Genomic DNA, 19605 nt, shown 5'->3' with positions numbered 1-19605 from the left:
ACTTGGAAACTGTGCAGGCTGCTGAAGTGGAGTGTGTTGAACTTAACCACTAGGCCACAGGGTCTATCTTTGAGAGTGTTCCATGTGCACTTGAGAAGAATGTGTATTCTGCTGTTTTTGGATGGAATGTTCTATATATATCTATTAAGTCCATCTGGCCTAGTGTTTCACTTAAATCTGCTGTTTCCTGGTTGACTTTCTGTCTGGATGATCAATCCATTGATGTAAGCGGGATGTTAAAGTTCCCTACTATTATTGTGTTGGCATCAATTTCTCGCTTTAGTTCTGTTAATAGTTGCTTTATATACTTTGGTGCTCCCATGTTAGGTGCATATATTTTAGTAAGTGTTATGTCATCTTGGTGGAATGTCCCTTTTATCATTATATAATGCTCATCTTTGTTTCTCATTATCTTTTTTATCTTGAAGTCTGTTTTGTCTGATATAAGTATGGCTACACCGCTTTCTTTTGCTTGCCATTTGCTTGGAGTATCATCTTTCATCCGTTTACTCTGAGCTTATGTTTGTCTTTAGAGCTGAGATGTGTTTGCTGGAGGCAGTCTATTGTTGGGTCTTGTTTTTTAATCCATCCAGCTATTCTGTGTCTTCTGATTGGTGAGTTCAATCCATTTACATTTAGAGTGATTATTGATATATGAAGGCTTCGTACTGCCATTTTACCTCTTGTTTTCTGGTTGTTCTAGATTTCCATTGTTTCTTTTTCCTTGTATTTCTGTCTGCCATTTCCGTTTGGTGGTATTCTATGATGGTTTTCTCTTTATTTATGATTTGTGACTCTGCTCTGATTTTTTGTTTTGTGATTACCAAGAGTTTTGTATAAAAGATCTCATAGATGAGATATTCCTTTTTCTGATAGCCTCTTATCTCCATTAGCCTATGCAGGTTCCATCCCTTTCCTCTTCCCCTTCTATATTTTTGTTGTCACAAATTATTCTTATTTGTGTTGTGAGTTTGTGACCAAATCGAAGAGTTTATAGTTAATTTTGATGCTATCTTTTCCTTTAGCCTTTATGTTATAATCAAGTGTTTGCTAACCTATTCTGATAGAGAGCTGCAATTTTCTGATTTTGTCTGTCTGCTTATCTCCTTGCTCAAAGCTTTATAAGCCTTTGCCTTTTTGTTTCGGGTAGGAGATCTGTGTTCATCATTTCTTGTAAGGCATGTCTAGTGGCAATGAACTCCCTCAGCTCTTGTTTATCTGGGAAAGCTTTTATTTCTCCATCATATCTGAAGGATAATTTTGCTGGATAGAATCTTCTTGGCTACTAGTTTTTGTCTTTCAGTATTTTGAAGATACCATTCACTGTCTCCTAGCCTTTAAGGTTTCTGCTGAGAAATCTGCTGAAAGCCTGTTGGGGGTTCCTTTGTAGGTTATTCTCTTCTGTCGTGCTGCCCTTAATATTTTTTCTTTGTCATTGACTTTTGAAAATTTTCATATTATAAGCCTTGGAGAAGGTCTTTTTGCATTGATCTAATTAGGAGTTCTATTAGCTTCATGTACTTGCATGTCCAGTTCCTTCCCCAGGTTTGGGAAGTTCTCAGCTATTATTTCTTTGAATAAGCTCTCTTCTTTCTCTTTCTCTTCTCCCTCTGGGCTACCTGTAATCTTTATGTTACTTTTCCTAATAGAGTCGGATATTTCTCAAAGAATTTCTTCATTTTTTTAAAACCTTAATTCTCTCCCCTCTACCTGAATCATTTCTATGTTTCTATCATTGAGTTCAGTAATTCTCTCCCTCATAAGGTCTGCTCTATTTTTTATGCTTTCTACATTATTTTTTTTCTCATTAATTATGTTCTTCACCTCCAGAATTTCTGTTTGGTATTTTTTTAGAGTTTCAATCTCTTTGGTGAAGTATTCCTTCTGTTCATTAATTTTATTCTTGAACTCATTGAACTGTCTTTCTGAGTTTTCTTGTAACTCATTGAGTTTCTTTAGGACTGCTATTTTGAATTCTCTGTCAGTTAGATTGTAAACTTCTGTGATTTCAGACTTGGTTTTTGGAGAGTTGGCTTTTACCTTCTGTTCCGCCATGTTACTGTAGTTCTTCATAGTGTTTGATGAATTCATCCTCTGCCAGCACATTTGTGGTTGTAATCACCTTCTCTTATTTGGGTATGGCTTTGGTTACTTTGGTTCTAGTCACCTGGGTCTTGTTTTCCTCCCCTGGCTCTCCATAGGCTCAGATGCTGTTGTCTTGTGCACCACCTATGTTGCTGTTCCCCAGTTGTCTGGGGGTACTGGTTGCACCGCTGCTGGGGGTGCTGGGTTCACAGGTGTTGCTGTTGCTGGTGGGGGTCTGGGGACCTGTATACAGCCCCCACTGCTGGTGGAGTTGGTGTTGTGAGTGCTGCCACTGGGGTCTGGGTGCTCCCACCCTGTTTGCTCACAGTTGTGTGGGTTGGGCTACTGTCTCTGCTGCTGCTCTACTGACTGTCATGGGGCAGGGCCACCGCTGTGGTGCCACTGCTGCCTCTTGGGCATTCGTGCATGCATGCACGGGTCTGCCACCAGCCGCCACTGCCACCCTGTGGGTGTTTGTGGACACATGGGGCCACCGCCTCTTGGGCTTTTGTGCGTGTGTGGGGCTGCCGCCAGCCACCACCACTGCCACCACTCTCCCCGGGGGTGTTCATGAGCGTGCAAGGCTGTCACCACCCCACCAGCATTCGGGTGCATAGGGCTGGGCCACCCTGGCCTCCACTCACAATCCTGCGGACCAATGCATGAGGATCTGTGTCCTGGATCCCTGCCACCAGGGTTGGCGAGTACGCTGCTCCCCTAGTTCCACCATTTCCTGGGGGTCCAGTCCATCCATCTTCAAATGTATACCTGCCTGGATCTCTTAGGCATCCTGTTGTGCTGTGTAGGGAATCCTCTGTTGGTCAGTGGATGTCTGTTTGGTTGTAATTTAGAGGAGAGAGACAAAGGGAACCTCTCACTCCGCCATGATGATGACATCTCTCCCCCTTAGTATTTTCCATGTACATGATCGCGTGTGTACAAATAAAAACAGTTTACTTCTTCCTCTTCAATCTGTATCCCCCTTTTTTCTTTTTCCTGCCTTATTGTAATGGCTAGGGTCCCAGTATAGTGCTGAATAGAAGAGGTGAGAGTAGATATCCTTGTCTTGTTTCCAATTTTAGGAGAATAGTGTTCAATTTTTCACTATTAAGTATGTTGTTAGCTGTGGGTTTTTCACAGCCCTTTATTTAGTTGAAGACATTCCTTTCTATTCCTAGTTTACTGGGAGCTTTTGTTATAAATGGGTGCATTTTGCTGTATATAAATTTTACCTCATTTAAAAAACTGATTTAATAAAAAACAATAATATTATATATACTAAAACCTGACCAGAGTAATGTTGTCTCATATATATCAGTTTTAGAAAAGACGTAAACTGTGCAAAGTTTTAAAAGGTTAAGAAAAACTTTAGTCAAGGCTAAAAAATTTATTTTTAACATCAGTCAACTATCATATTAAAGGTAAAATCAAAATGTTGGTTGAAGATTTTCCTTTCAGAAACAATATAAATCTGAGAATGTCTTTCCATTTCCTAAGCTAATATAATACTTCAAAACTCAATGTTATTTTTCTTTGTGATAAACTTTGTCTATAAAATCTGAATTGAGCTTTTCTAATTAGCACCACTGAGAGATTTTAATTGCTTTTCTTTTCCCCAGAATAAGGCAGAATACTTTTAATGTTTAGAAATCACTTTCTTATTTGGTGTGTAAATACTGTACATATATTCTATATAATACTAAATAATAACTCTGTAGGTTAATTCTGAATCAGTATGGCAAGATTTTATTTCCATTTCTATCCTTATTATACAGATGAGGAAGCTGAGGCTCAGAAAGAGTAAATGACTTGCCTTTCGTTATTTCTATATCTATGGTAACTTTTTTTTTTAATAGGAGTTACTTAAAGATCCATTGTACATTGGACTACGGCAGAGAAGAGTGAGAGGTGCTGAATATGATGAGTTTTTGGATGAATTCATGGAGGCGGTTTCTTCCAAGTACGTATAATCTTTATTTTATCTATATTTGAGTTATCTATATTTCAAAAATTTAAAGACAACCCAACATAATAACCTATAAAAATGTTAAAGTTTGGTGCACTATGTTTAATAATTAGAAGTGTCTGAGTGAAATACACACACACACACACATCCATCTTTGTAACTATTAGTGGCCAAAAGATAACATCATGTGTCTATGCCAGAAAAGATTGTCTCTGTTGTTATCCCTGAAGATACTTTTATGTTATAAGAATCTTTAGATCCTGTGGTTATTGGAATATGATTATGATGAATGATTATGGTGAATGAGGCAGTGGGCAGTAACTAAATTACCTGAGCAAGACTTTTTATGATTATTGGCAGTCTGTACTTTGTTTCTGGAGGCTGATAAAATCTGATCTTTGATCATCTTTTTGGGTGTATCTGACCCTTTTGTAGTAGGAGAAACAGAGGAAGAAGTGAGCATGAATTAGTACAATCCACAGGGGTCCAGAATGGAGCAGGAACCAGGATATCCAATCACAATCCATGAATCTCTGATTGAATCTACAGTATTTGATTAAAATGCAGTACTATATTTCACCTAGTCTAGGTAGCATTTAACTGTGGACCAAGTGCTACTGTAAAATTTTCCAGTTTTTTCCTTCAAAGAACAGACTTCTACCATAATTTAGTAATATATTCTGAGAGAATTTTTCACACTGACAGTCATCCCATTTGTTACTATACAGCCACAGAAACCATGTACTATTTAAAAAGGTATTTGTTTCCTTGGTTTTTCATAGAAATAAACTCATCACTAGAATCAACTATAACTGGAGATGTACTTCTGGTTTCTTTTTATTATAAGGTTTAATTTTAAGAAGTTGTATCCCACAGCAGAAAGTGCTTTCATCAGCTTGCACAATATTTAGCATCTCCTATTTCCCAAGGTTTTAGTGCAGAGTATATTTGCCAATTAGTTAAATGGACTACTTTTTAAAAACCCATGCCTGATTTATTTACTGTTATTATTTATTAATTTATTTAGTTAAACTGTACTTACTCATAGAAACAGTTGGGAAACTTACAGTTTAAGCTTAATATTGCATGGTACACTTAATTGCTAGTAGTTTTTCACATTTAATTTTAAATCCTCACCCTGTAAATCTTATGTAAGGTTTTGAAATTATCTTTCTAGGTGGCAACATTAATCAAGAGATTGTGTAGAGAATTCTGTGAGGCTATACAGAAGAAAAGGAAAATGTAATTCTCAACATATTGGTTTTTATTGTATATGTGTAAATAAAGTCTATCTTTATATAGACAACTTCAACATACTTACAAAGAAGCTGTTAAACAAATTATCGACATAGCATGTATGGCCTATATACTTAAATAATTCCATTTGAAATCAATGAAAACCCTTATGGAGAACATGGGATATGAGCTAATTTTGAATGTGCTGTGTCAATCTAGAATCAGGAAAACTTTTTTTTTTTTAATGTTGAATTGAGAGGTTATCTAAGATCTTTGATAAGGAAATAAGGATTGACAAGAGTCAACAATAATTTTAAATGCAGAGGTCACCTATAAATCAGGAGTTATACTTCTGGGTTCTCCCCAGAAAAAAAGCTCAAAGACCTTTCAAAAATACTTCCTAGCATGACACTGCATTGGGAAAAGTTTTCTACAAGTAGAACCTGGCACTACTCGATTAAATTGGGAAGTAATTCTGAAGATAAGCCCAAGATTATTTAAAAAGGAAATGTAACTTAAATTGAAGGAGCAAAATTACTGGGTTACCCAGGAGTCAGATTCTGAGATGGAAGTATTAAGGAGTGTGCATAGAAGCAACGCCTTTGGAAGGGAGGGGGCAGAAAGAGGAGAGGAAGAAGGGAGAAGTGGAGCTGCAAAGTGGTCCCAACGACAGCCTTGGATAGCTACACTGGGACCACCCCTGCGTGCTATTTAGATCCTTAAGGGAATACTAATTTCTGCCAGTCCCCCCACACCCCCATCAATACTATGTTGTTGTTTTTATTTATTATCTTGTCAGGGTTGTGGTGGGGCAGTTTCAAATTCTTCCTCTTGGCTTTCTCCACAGTTTTAGCTCTTACCTCATAGGCCAAAGGCTTGATATGGGTGTTGTGGCACTAACCACATATGTCTATTCTTATTATATATTTTGGGACTGAGGAAATCACCACCAGGTGGGTCTGTGGTCCCAGTGGACCCATTATGAGCTAGACCTTGGCCAGGGCTCCATTTATTACCGGTCTCCATATGTCTCTAATGAGGAGGGATAACATATTGATGCTTCAGGTCTCCTGGTTTCACTGTCAACTCTGTGCTCTCAAAATGTTTGTGTATTCCCTGTCTCCAGTGCACAGTTACCTCAGTAAAGGACCCTAGGTCCCTTTAGAGAAGGATTGGGGGGATTATTACCTTGTATTCTTGCCATGGTGTTGCAGGGTCCTTCCCTCTGGAGACTAGGCCTCTTCTTCAGTTACTGGGTTCTGGGTCCAATAATTAGCTCAGGTTTGGAAACTGAGCAAGAGATTGTGACTTCACTGGGGTGGCTACCCTTGGCTTTGTGGTAATCCGTCTTTGACTTCTTTTAAATGTATGTATTCAAAAGAGTACATATTCAAAAGTAGTAGCCCTGTTAGCTATCTATTTTGCCTCTAGAGATGCCTATTCTATTAATTATCTCAATAACTCTCTGTGGGTCGGCCCCCCCCACACCCTAACCTTGCCACTCTTATGATAATTGTGCCCGCTTGGCTTCTGATCCTCACCTGGTTCTATCATCCCCATTGCTGTCAATGAGCCTAGTTCTATAACACACTGTCCTTCTGTCAGTTCTGGCATTCAGAAGAGAGCCGCCCCAAAGTACTTAGTAATGTAGATGTCTTCTCACTAGCATGTTCCTTGTGGCTTTGTAAATGCTGTATTTTCTGGGCCTTCCTGTGGAACATAATCATCTGATGGGTTTTCAGGCCTTATGTAGCATGCACACTCCAGAATGCAGTAATCCCCTTGTAATCCGCTCTTCGTCATCTGCCACAGCATTTCTGGCATTTCAACCATATTTAGTATGAGCCATTACTTTGTCCATATTTCTAGGAACCATCCTAATAGCAAGTTTATACCATCTCCTGAGAGTCTTGCTGGGTGTAAATCCTGCATCTCAGGAGAGTGCTCTCAAATCCATAAACTCTCCCTTATCTAATCTTAATTTTCTGGCCCCATTGATCAAACACTGTCAGAATTTAATCTCACCTGTACTTTCCTGGCTGATATAAGTAGCTAGATCTCACGTTTCCTTTGTGGAATAGCCTCTTTCTTCCTTTATCAGGCCTAGTGTGTCCCAGACGGGTTATATTGTGACATAACCCTAGTTATATAGGTCTAAGGGTCTGGAGAGGAGGGAAGAGTGGACAGATTGGGGTTAGGGAGGCACATGTTGTCTTATGGGGGAGAAGCCTCTATACCATCTCCAAGAAAGAAGGGGCAGGCCACTTTTGTAGGTTCAGAAAGTTCTGGGGATTATGGAAATTCAAGATTTGGGGAGGCATCAAACCAGATGTCTCATTCCATGTGGCAGGATTCTGTTCTTTTCCAACCAGGATCCTGATTTAGCACATCTGCCCTGCTTAGGAGTTTTGGCGTTTTTGACTACTTTGACGATTAATCCCTGTACCTGGTCATCAGCTTTCTCTGTCCAGGAGCTACAGGATCTGAGAGCATTTTTGTATCTACCAGGGAGGTCCTCTGGCTTTCACATTGGTGATTACTTGCCCTCAACTTTTCGTATTCTTTTCCCATTGTCCTTATGGTTGCTATTTCTCTCATATTTCTCAGACATCTGATACATCATTCCAGCTAAAGTGTTCCCTTCCACTGATATACCATCCCAGCCTATGTCTGGTGAGAGTTTTAACAGTTGGACTTGCCACCTTGTTCCGGGGGTCCATGGGTTCCATCTCCCACCAGTGATGGGGTCCTCGTTGCCAGTCAGGCAGCAAGTGATCCAGCTCCAAGCCCCATCTTATCACTTGCTTTCTTGGACCACTCCTGGTACTGTCACGGGTTAGATTACCTGGGAAGCAGATTCTGATGTGAACTTGAGTGTTCAAGAGGTTTACAAGAAGAGCCCTAGAGATCAGCCCATATGGACGGGGTGCAGAGGGAGAAATTGAGCTGCAATGCAGGCACAATGACCCACCTTCCACCTACCCCATGGGGGACTCTGGAACTACAGTGGCTTTTCAGAGTTGTCCCCATTTGGGCTGAGATGGCCAACCCTTTGTATTCCTGCATGGATTAGTCATTGTGTGCGGGTCACCCTGAGAAAGAGCATGGCGAGTGATGTAGTGCTCTCTGCGTCTGAGGCAATCCCCAGGGCAGCAGTGGGGATCTGAGTGCCGTATCACAGTGTTCAGCACAATGACATTTAGATAAAGATAAAAATTGAGCAGAAAAAGAGTTTCAAGGTTTGTAATTAAGGCCTGTTCTGGAATCTATAGGATGGACTCTATTTCTGATATTCTGTTATCAAGCTACACGACAGACAAATGCTAGCCTCTCCATCATATTTTTGGTTTGGAAAAAGGGCCATTGGCACAAATCATTCAGTTACCCCAAGCTACCTGTGCCCTAACAGGGGCTAGATTTCTCCAGTAAAAAGTTGTGTCAAACTATCTTTTTTGTCTTTTCCATTGTTTTGATTCATTCATTCATTTGTTGAAAGCCAGGCACTGTGTTTGGTGCTGGGGATACAGGGATGAAAAGGCAAAAATAATTCCTGTCTTTCATGTTTATTCTCTACTAGAGGAGATAATAAACAAGGAAATAATCAAATACAACAGTGAGATGTAAGAAATGCAATGAAGGAAACAAGAAATTGTTGACTGAGAATAATAGGAGTGAATTTATATAAATCAGATGAGTATTATAGACATAGTTATCTCTTTTATCAAGTCAGTTGCCAAAGTCACGATATGTTTTTAGTCACGACACTTTTGTTGAAAATTAATGTGAGCCCTTTGATTATAGTTAGGTGAATCATAGATAGTGGAAAAACTGAATTCAGAAAGAATTGATTAATTAGCCTGGATGTTAATTAGCATCCCACAGGTGTGTGGCCCTAGTACTTATCTTTCCAACAATTTTATCAATTGGGCCTAGTAATTCTACATCTGAGAATATAGGTTAAGAAAATAATCCTAAATAAGGAATAAATTTTATGCCCAAACATGTCACTGAACATTTTTATTACAGGATTTTCTTCCCTTTGCTTCCAGAATAGCACACTCTCCATGGTTTCCACCTAGCTCACTGATTGCTCCTTGCACTTTCCTTGGCTTATTTCTTCTCATCTCCCTAACCTCTATACTTTAGAGTGCTCCAGGGCTTGGGACTTAAAACTTTCCTGTACTGTTTATCCCCACTCCTTGGTGACCCATCTAGTCATGCATCTTTATATTTGTGACTCCCAAATCTGTATCTCTAGCCTGTACCTCTTTGAACTCCAGAACCAAAGTCTACCTCCTCTTTGACATTTCTGCTGAGATCTATGATAGACGTAGCATATATAACATGTCCAAAATTGGATTCCTGATCTCCCACCCACCCCCAACCCTGCTCCTGCTGTGGTATTTCCCATCTTGGTAAATGAAAAGCTCATTCTTGGGCCCACCTGGTGGCGCAAGAGGTTAAGTGCGTGTGCTCCACTGCGGTAGCCCGGGGTTCGCCGGTTCAGATCCCGGGCGCGCACTGACGCACTGCTTGGCAAGCCATGCTGTGGCAGCGTCCCATATAAAGTAGATGAAGATGGGCACGGGTGTTAGCTCAGGGCCGATCTTCCTCACCAAAAAAAAAAAAGCTCATTGTTCCTGAGACTAAAAACCTTGGAGTTATCACTCTATACCCATATTACCTGAAAAACTGGTTAGCTTTAATTTCAAAATACATCCAGAATCTAACCATTCCTCATTGCCTGTATTATTTATTTATTCATTTATTCCTCAGGTAAACATTTTTTATTTTGGCTTAAATGCCACCTTCTCACACATGCATTCTTTGACTATCCTTTCAAACTTACACTCTTTACCTTATTTATTATTTTTTTATTATTGAGGTAACATTGGTTTATAACATTATATAAATTTCAGGTGTACATCATTATATTTCGATTTCGGTGTAGACTACATCATGTTCACCACCCAAAGACTAATTACCATCTGTCACTGTACACGTGTTCTGTCACCCCTTTCTCCCTCCGCCCTTCCCCTTCCCCTCACCAATCTAATCTCTGTATCTATTTGTTTGTTTGTTGTTGTTTTTATCTTCTACTTATGAGTGAAATCATACAGTATTTGACTTTCTCTCTCTGACTTATTTCACTTAGCATAATACCCTCAAGGTCCATCCATGTTGTTGCAAATGGCAAGGTTTCATCTTTTTTTAGAGCTGAGTAGCATTCCATTGTGTATATATACCACATCTTCTTTATCCATTCATCCCTTGATGGGCACTTAGGTTGTTTCTAAGTCTTGGCTATTGTTGAATAATGCTGCAATGAACATAGGGGTGCATGCTTCTTTGTGCATTCATGTTTTCGTGTTCTCTGGATAAATATCCAGAAGTGGAATAGCTGGATCATATGGTAGTTCTATTCTCAATTTTTTGAGGAATCTGCATACTGTTTTCCACAGTGGCTGCACCAGTTTACATTCCCACCAGCAGTGTATGAGAGTTGCCTTTTCTCCACATCCTCTCCAACATTTGTTATTTCTTGTTTTGTTAATTATAGCCATTCTGATGGGTGTGAGGTGATATCTCATTGTGCTTTTGATTTGTATTTCCCTAATAATTGTGATGTTGAACATATTTTCATGTGCCTGTTGGCCATCTGTACATATTCTTGGAGAAGTGTTTGTTCAGATCTTTTGCCTATTTATTAATTGGGTTGTTTTTTTTTGTTTTTGTTGAGTTGTATGAGTTCTTTATATATTTTGGTTATTAACCTCTCATCAGATATACGGATTGCAAATATCTTCTCTCAATTGCTATGTTCTCTTTTCATTTGGTTGATGGTTTCCTTTGATGTGTAGAAGCTTTTTAGTTTGATGTAGTCCCATTTGTTTATTTTTTCTTTTGTTTCCCTTGCCTGGTGAGACATGGTATTCGAAAAGATACTGCTAAGACCAATGTTGAAGAGCATACTGTCTATGTTTTCTGCTGGAATTGTATGGTTTCAGGTCTTGCATTCAAGTCTTTAATCCATTTTGAGTTAATTTTTATGTATGGTGTAAGATAATGTTCTACTTTCATTCTTTTGCATATGGCTGTCCAGTTTTCCAATAAAACACCATTTACTGAAGAGACTTTCCTTTCTCCATTTTACATTCTTGGCTCCCTTGTTGAAAATTAGCTGTCCATAGATGGTGTGGATTCATTTCTGGGCTCATGATTCTGTCCCATTGATCTGTGTATCTGTTTCTATGCCAGTATCATGCTGTTTGTTTGTTTTTTTGTGAGGAAGATGAGCCCTGAGCTAACATCCATGCCAATCCTCCTCTTTTTGCTGAGGAAGACCGGCCCTGAGCTAACATCTATTGCCAATCCTCCTCCTTTTTTTGCCTTTTTTTCCCCAAAGCCCCAGTAGGTAGTTGTATGTCATAGTTTCACATCCTTCTAGTTGCTGTATGTGGGACGTGGCCTCAGCATGGCCGGACAAGCGGTGCGTCTGTGTGCGCCCGGGATCCAAACCCGGGCCGCCAGTGGCAGAGTGTGCGCACTTAACTGCTAAGCCACGGGGCCGGCCCCGACCATGCTGTTTTGATTACTAAAGATTTCTAGTATATTTTGAAATCAGGGAGTGAAACCTCCAGCTTTGTTCTTTTTTCTCAGGATTCCTCTGACTATTCAGGGTCTTTTCTTGTTCCATATAAATTTTAGGATTCTTTGTTCTTTTTCTATGAGAAATGTCATTGGGACTTTGCAGGGATTGCATTGAATCTGTAGATTGCTTTAGGAAGAATGGAAATTTTAACTATGTTAATTCTTCCAATCCATGAGCATGGAATATCTTTCCATTTCTTTGTGTCTCCTTTGATTTCTTTCAACAATATTTTATAGTTTTCAGTGTATAGATCTTTCACCTCTTTGGTTATATTTATTCCTAGGTATTTTATTTTTTTTCTTGAGATTGTAAATGGGATTGTATTCTTAATTTCTCTTTCTGCTATTTCGTTGTTAGTGTATAGAAACACAAATGATTTTTCTATTTTAATTTTGTATCCTGCAACTTTACTGTATTCATTTATTATTTCTAATTGTTTTTTGGTGGCTTCTGTAGAGTTTTCTATATATAAAATCATGTCATCTGCAGATAGTGACAGTTTTACTTCTTTCTTTCCAATTTTGATCCCTTTTATTTCTTTTTCTTGCCTCATTGCTCTGGCTAGGACTTCCAATACTATGTTAAATAAGAGTGGTGAAAGTGAGAATCCTTGTCTGATTCCTGTTCTTAAAGGGATAGCTTTCAGTTTTTCACCATTAAGTATGATATAAGTTGTGGGTTTGTCATATATGGTCTTTATTATGTTGAGGTGCTTTCCGTCTATACCCATTTTATTGAGAGTTTTCATCATCAATAGATGCTACATCTTGTTGAATGCTTTCTCTGCATCTTTTGAGATGATCATGTGATTTTTATTCCTCATTGTTAATGTGGTGTATGACATTGATTGATTTGTGGATGTTGAACCATCCCTGCATCCCCGAAATAAATACCACTTGATCATGGTGTATGATCTTTTCAATGTACTTCTGTATTTGATTTGCTAGTATTTTGTTGAGAATTTTTGCATCTGTGTTCATCAGTGATATTGGCCTGTAATTTTCTTTTTTGCATTGTCCTTGTCTGGTTTTGTTATCAGGGTAATGTTGGCTTGGTAGAATGAGTTAGGAAGCCTCCCCTCTTCTTCAATTTTTTGGAAGAGTTTGAGAAGGATAGGTATTAAATCTTCTTTGAAAGTTTGGTAGAATTCACTGGGGAAGCCATCTTGTCCTAGACTTTTGTTTTTTGGGAGATTTTTGATTACTATTTCCATTTCCTTACTGGTGATTGGTCTATTCAGATTCTCTATTTCTTCTTGATTCAGTTTTGGAAGGTTGTATGATTCTAAGAATTTGTCCATTCCTTCTATATTATCCAATTCGTTGGTATACAGCTTTTTGTGGTATTCTCTTATTATCTTTTGTATTTCTGAGATGTCCATTGTAATTTCTCCTCTTTCATCTCTGATTTTATTTATTTGAGCCTTCTCTTCTTTTCTTGGTGAGTCTAACTAAAGGTCTGTCGGTTTTGTTTATCTTTTCAAAGAACGAGCTCTTAGTTTCATTGATTTTTTTTCTCTTTTTTTTTAGTCTCTATTTCATTTATTTCCACTCTGATTTTTATTATTTCCTTCCTTCTACTGATTTTGGGTTTTGTTTGTTCTTCTTATTTTCGTTCCTTTAGGTACACTGTTAGACTGTTTATTTGAGATTTTTCTTGTTTATTGAGATGGGCCTTTATTGCTAGAAACTTCCCTCTTAGTACCGCTCTTGCTGTATCCCATGAATTTTGGCATGTCGTATTTTCATTTTCACTTGTTTCCAGGTGTTTTTTGATTTCTCCTTTGTTTTCTTCATTGACCCAGTAGTTGTTCAGTAGCATTTTGTTTGATCTCCACATATTTGTGGCTTTTCCAGTTTTCTTCTTGTAGTTGATTTCTAGTTTCATGCCATTGTGGTCAGAAAAGATGCTTGGTATTATTTCAGTCTTCTTAAATTTATTGAGACTTGTTTTGTGGCCTAATATGTGATCTATCCTGGAGTATGTTCCATGTGCACTTGAAAAGAATGTATATTCTGCAGTTTTGGGATGGAATGTTTATATATATCTACTAAGACCATCTGGTCTATTGTGTCATTTAAGGACAGTGTTTCTTTATGGTCTTCTGTCTGGATGATCTATTCACTGATGTAAGTGGAGTGTTAAAGTCTTCTACTATTATTGTGATACTGTCTATTTCTCCTTTTATGTCTGTTAATAATTGCTTTATATATTTAGGTACTCCTATATTGGATGCATAGATACTTACAATTGTTATGTTCTCTTGTTGGATTGTTCCCTTTATCATTAGGTAGTGCCCTTCTTTGTCTCTTGTTACAGTTTGGTTTTTGTTTTAAAGTCTAGTTTGTCTGATATAAGTATTGCTAGCCCAGCTTTCTTTTCATTGCCATTTGCAGGGAGTATCTTTTTTCCATCTCTTCACTTTCAGTTTGTGAGTGTCTTTAGGTCTGAAGTGTGTCTCTTGTATGTAGCCTATAAATGGGTCTTGATTTTTTATCCATTCAGCCACTCTGTGTCTTTTGATTGGAGCATTTAGTCAGTCCATTGACATTTAAAGTAGCTCTTGCTAAGTATGTACTTGTTGTCATTTTGTTACTTTTTTTCTAGGTGTTTTAGTAGTTCTTCTCTGTACCTTTCTTCTTCTCTTGCTCTTTTCCCTTGTGATTTGATGGTTTTCTTTAGTATTATGTTTGGGTTCCTTTCCTTTAATTTTTTGTGTATTTATTATAGGTTTCTGTTTTGTGATTACCATGAGGTTCATATATAATAACCTACTATGTAAATAGCAATCTATATTAAGCTGATGGTCTCTTAAGTTTGGCCTCTTACTAAAAGCCCTACACTTTACTCCCCTCCCCCCATATTTTATGTTTTTGATATCATATTTGACCTCTTTTTTTGTGTGTATATCCCTTAACCTCTTATCATGGGAATAGCTAATTTTAGTACTTTTGTCTTTTGACCTTCATATTAGCTCTATAGGTATTTGATCTGCTACCTTTACTGTATATTTGCCTTTACCAGTGATTTTCTTTTCTTTGATTATTTTCTTATTCCTATTTGTGGTCTTTTCTTTCCTACTTAAATAAGTCCCTTTAACATTTCTTGTAAGACTGGTTTAGTGGTGGTAAACTCCTTTAGTTTTTGCTTGCCTGTAAGACTCTTTATCTGTCCTTCCATTCAGAATGATAGCCTTGCCAGGTAGAGTTCTTGGCTGTAGGTTTTTTCCTCTCAGCACTTTGACTATATTATGCCACATCCTTCTAGCCTGTAAGATTTCTTCTGAGAAGTCAGCTGATAGCCTCATGGGGTTTCCTTTGTATGTAACTTGTTGCCTTTCTCTTGCAGCTTTTAAGATTCTCTCTTTATCTTTAATTCTAGACATTTTAATTATACTGTGTCTTGGCATGGGCCTCTTTGGGTTAATCTTTTTTGGTGCTCTCTGTGCTTCCTGTACCTGAATGTCTGTTTCCTCCTTAGTTTAGGAAAGTTTTCAGCTATTATTTCTTCAGATAGGTTCTCTGCCCATTTGTCTCTTTCTTCTCCTTTCAGGACACCTATAATACAGATGTTAGTGCACCTGATGTTGTCTCAGAGGTCCCTTAGACTGTCCTCATTCTTCTTAATTCTTTTTTCTTTTTTCTGTTCAGCTTGGATGATTTCCTCTATTCTTTCATCCAGCTTGCTGATCCATTCTTCTGTCTCATCTTCTCTGCTATTGATTCCCTCTAGTGAATTTTTCATTTCCATTATTCTTCAGTTCTGATTGGTTCTTGTTTATATTTTCCAATTCTTTGTTGAAGTTCTCACTTTGTTCATCTTTTCTCCTCCCAAGATCAGTGAGCATCCTTATGACTATTAGTTTGTACTCTTTATCAGGTAGATTGTTTATCTCTGTTTTGTTTAGTTCTTTTTCTGAAGATTTGTCCTGTTCCCTTATTTGGAACATATTCCTTTGTCTCCTCATTTTGCCTACTTCTCTGTGCTAATATCTATGTATTAGGTAGGTCAGCTACATTTCCCAATCTTGGACATATGGCCTTATGTAAGAGACGCCTTATGGGGCCCAGCAATGTGCTTCCCTCTTGTCACCAGTTCCAAATGTTCCAAGAGCGCCTCCTGGGTGGGCTACATGTGTCCTTCTGTTGTGGTGGAGTTGCTCTTGCTGTGGGTGCAGGGGTAGGCTAGGCTGGCTTCCAGGCTGGCTCATTGTAAGGCTCAGCTGCGTGTGGCTGTTACAGTCACTTTAGTCACTTTATTGGGTGGAGTGAGGCCCAGCACAGCTGGCTTTAAGGTCTAATAGCACACACCTGCTACTGTTTTGCTGTTAAGTGAGTCAGGCCGCCAGTGTGGCTGGTTGCTAGGCTTGGGGCCTCACAATTGGTCTAGGCCTCTGGCCTACAAGGGTGTTGTCAGCTCTCTCAGAGTGTTGCTGTGTTGGGCCGGCCCCAGGCGTGGTAGCACACAATCTTTTCAGGTGTTGGAAGGTGGGGCAGATCTCCAGTGTGGCTGTTTGAGAAGGCCAGTGGCACAAGTCAGTTGCAACTGGTAAGCCCCACCACCTGTGGGCCAACACTGCCCTGCCACCACAGTCCTGCCCTGCGTGCCTGCCCCACCAAGGCAGACCCACTCACCCAGCTGCAGAGGTTCAACACACCCCACCAACGCAGGCCCACCCTTTGTGTACACCCTGCCCCACTGAGGTGGACCCATTCGCCCGCTGCAGAGGTCCCACACATCATTGCCTGTATTATTACTTCCCTCATCCGAATCTCTTTTCCCTGATTGTTGTAATAATCTCCTAACTAGTTTCACCGCTTCCTGCCTTCTTGCCCTTTAGTCTGTTCTCAACACAGAAGCTAAAATGATTTTAGTTATGTAATTTCTTTGCTCAAAACCCTAGAAAGGCTTATTTCATTCAGAATCAAAACAAGTCTTTGCAATAGCATAAAAGGCCCTGAGCCATCTGATTCCCTGTTACCTTTCTCGCCTTCCCTCCCACTGGTTTTCCCCCTTGCCCACTTAGTTCTCACCACACTGACCTGTTTGCTGTATTATTAATTCAAGCCAGACATGCTAATGCCTTGAGGCTATCATTTCTTCTACTTAGAATCTACCCCCTCCCTCCCTCTGCCCCGTTTTCCACATGGCCAACTCCCTCACCTCCTTTAAAATCTCCTCAAGTATACCTTTCTCAATGAGGCCTTCCTTGACCAACCTATTTTAAATTTTACCCCCAACTCATTTTTCTTCTTCTGTGCATTTATCAGTATCTGACATATTTATGTTTAATGATTTATGTTCTGTCTACATCCTGATACTGTAAGTTCCATGAGAGCAGGGTGTTTTCTCTTTCCTTCATGGCCAAATCCCTGGCTTCTAAAATATTATCTAGCATGTGATAAGTACTCAGTAAATATTTGTTAGACGGATGATTGAATTTGATTTGTTTTGTTTATATAGCTTAAAATGAAAGATATGAATGGAAGAACTCTGGTATTTTAAAGAATTCCTTCTTTTCATGTGATTTAATTTCAGGAAATATTAAAGCTTTTATAATCCTTGCATGCTGACAAGTATAAATTAAAATCACCACATGTATGCATGCCTTGAATATTTGTGTTTGTTTTTGTGGTTCTACTTCTTTAGTAGCCCTTGTTTTCCAGAATCAATTGCCCCTGAAAGTTAATAACAAAAGTAGTGACAGCTTCAGCTTTGCTGCCTAAAATTCTCTATATCAGAATTTCATTGATGATTATTAACTAAACAAGAAAAAAAAAGACTGTACCTCAAGTGAGATTTAAAAAGCTAGTATTAAATTTTTTAATGAAAGAAATAAAAACTCTTCAGCAAGGACTATATATTTTTTATTTTTTCCTTATTTACTTTAAATGATTAAAATTAAAAGTCACTTGGAAGCACTAGGAATGGCCACAAAGATGATTATTCCAATATTTAGACAACTTCTCTCAACCTTAGCTCCCATCACAAATTTTATTATAATCTGTCACATAACATTTGAGAAAAGTAATCTTATTCTGAAACCGTACCATCTGCCATATGCTGCAAGGTGTGGTGATGGTCTTTTCATAAAAGGATGCTGTCTTCACTGACTCAATATTGAACTGAAGCCTTGACTGTGTGCCTCAGACAGACCAGACTATTCAGAGAAGCTAATTTGGTCAAAGTTCTTGAAGGTCACATATCATATTTCAAAGGAATAGGATATATAGCCCCTGCATTATCATGACCAGCTTTACTAAATGTATGATCATTAATATGCTCTCATTCTAAAGAAGTCATCGGATACGTAAGTTTATGTGCTCTCACCCAAACACAGAGTTGCAGTTAAATAGTTTCTCCACCATTCTGCACTAAATCTTTGCCCTCCTGATAGGGAAGGGGCTTTTTTACTGCCCTGTTATTCTTTTTTCTGCCATTTCTGGTGCAGTTAATTTCATGGCTGACTGTCTGTGCTGCCTTCTTCCACCTGTTCCAATCATTGCCTTTTATGCCTGATCCTTTTTTAAGATAAATGGATATATTTGTAACTTAGACGATTTTATCTGTAAATCTTTGAGGCCCTTTGGATTCCACCTGTCACTTTGATCAGCATAATTTACTTTGGTTTTCATAAGAAATTTAATGAAAACATATGACTCTATGAGACACCACCTTGCTATTCTTCCCTGTAGTCCAAAGGTGATGTAAACCATTTGAAAAAAAATCAAATGGAAAGAATGTCTGTCAATATGAGAAAAATCAGCAACCATGTTACTAAGGAACATGATTCAAATCAGATTTATGACTCAGAACTTTTTTCCATTTTCCCATCCAAAGAAAGATCAGATTCACAATTTAACTATAGCAATATTTTTCTTAAAATGCCAACTATTTCTATTTGTATCTTTCTCTCCACTTCTTTTAAAGTGAATGAAAAGATAGGTCATGTAAGAATTAGAAATCTATAAGTATGCATTATGTGTATGTATGTATGAATATATGTACAGTATATTCCCTGGAATACTTAAGGTGAATATATACTTCAGTATTTCAGTGTTAGTTTTGCATCTTTGCCCGTATCCCGGCTCAACCTTGGAGGAACCAATTTGACTTGGAGGAACAAGTCAAATTTACTGTCTCTTTCCGAACATGGTTTACAACTCTTTTCTTTTAGAGGCTTCCTTTGCCTAATCCTATTTTATTCTAATCATTAATTCTAATTGCATTAATTCCAGCATTCCTTTAATATGGGTGTAAATGTTTTACACTGGTTTTATTCTATTTGTATAAGTCTTATGAATGTATTATTCCATTGTGCCCTATTTTCCTTACTGGAATGTGAATTATGTCAGAAAAAGAACTTTATTATCAAAAGATTACTTTTTTTCTGACTATCCCACATTGTACTGTACCACATAGTGGGTATGAAAAAACTACCATTGAAATATTACTTTAGCATTGAATCTAACCTTCATGAAACTACAGTGACATATATCTAAAGAAAAGGTGGTTTTCTAACGTAAACTAGAGAAACACACAATATCCCAAATAAAGTGGTTCTGCCTGTAGTAAGCTAAAGATTTGAGTTTTAATTACATAGATACATTTATGTTTTAGATTTTAAATTTTCTCTAAAGAAGAAAAGTATTTTAATACATTTGTA

General features: G+C 38.2%; 1 protein-coding gene across 3 annotated transcripts in view; it reads left to right on the top strand.

The window, feature by feature from the left end:
* ME1 (malic enzyme 1) overlaps nucleotides 1–19605 on the top strand; it is a 191427-nt gene that overhangs the window by 82919 nt on the left and 88903 nt on the right. For all 3 annotated transcript variants that reach the window (XM_004422071.2, XM_087443832.1, XM_087443833.1), the window contains exon 6: nucleotides 3942–4045. In XM_004422071.2, coding sequence (XP_004422128.1) covers nucleotides 3942–4045 — 104 coding nt within the window. The remainder of the gene's footprint in view (nucleotides 1–3941; nucleotides 4046–19605) is intronic.

Source organism: Ceratotherium simum, chromosome 19 (assembly GCF_057802395.1).
Source record: "Ceratotherium simum simum isolate JZ-2026a chromosome 19, ASM5780239v1, whole genome shotgun sequence".
NCBI lineage: Eukaryota > Metazoa > Chordata > Mammalia > Perissodactyla > Rhinocerotidae > Ceratotherium > Ceratotherium simum.
Note: the sequence above shows the minus strand (reverse complement) of the source record. Positions and strands in the feature narration are given on the sequence as shown.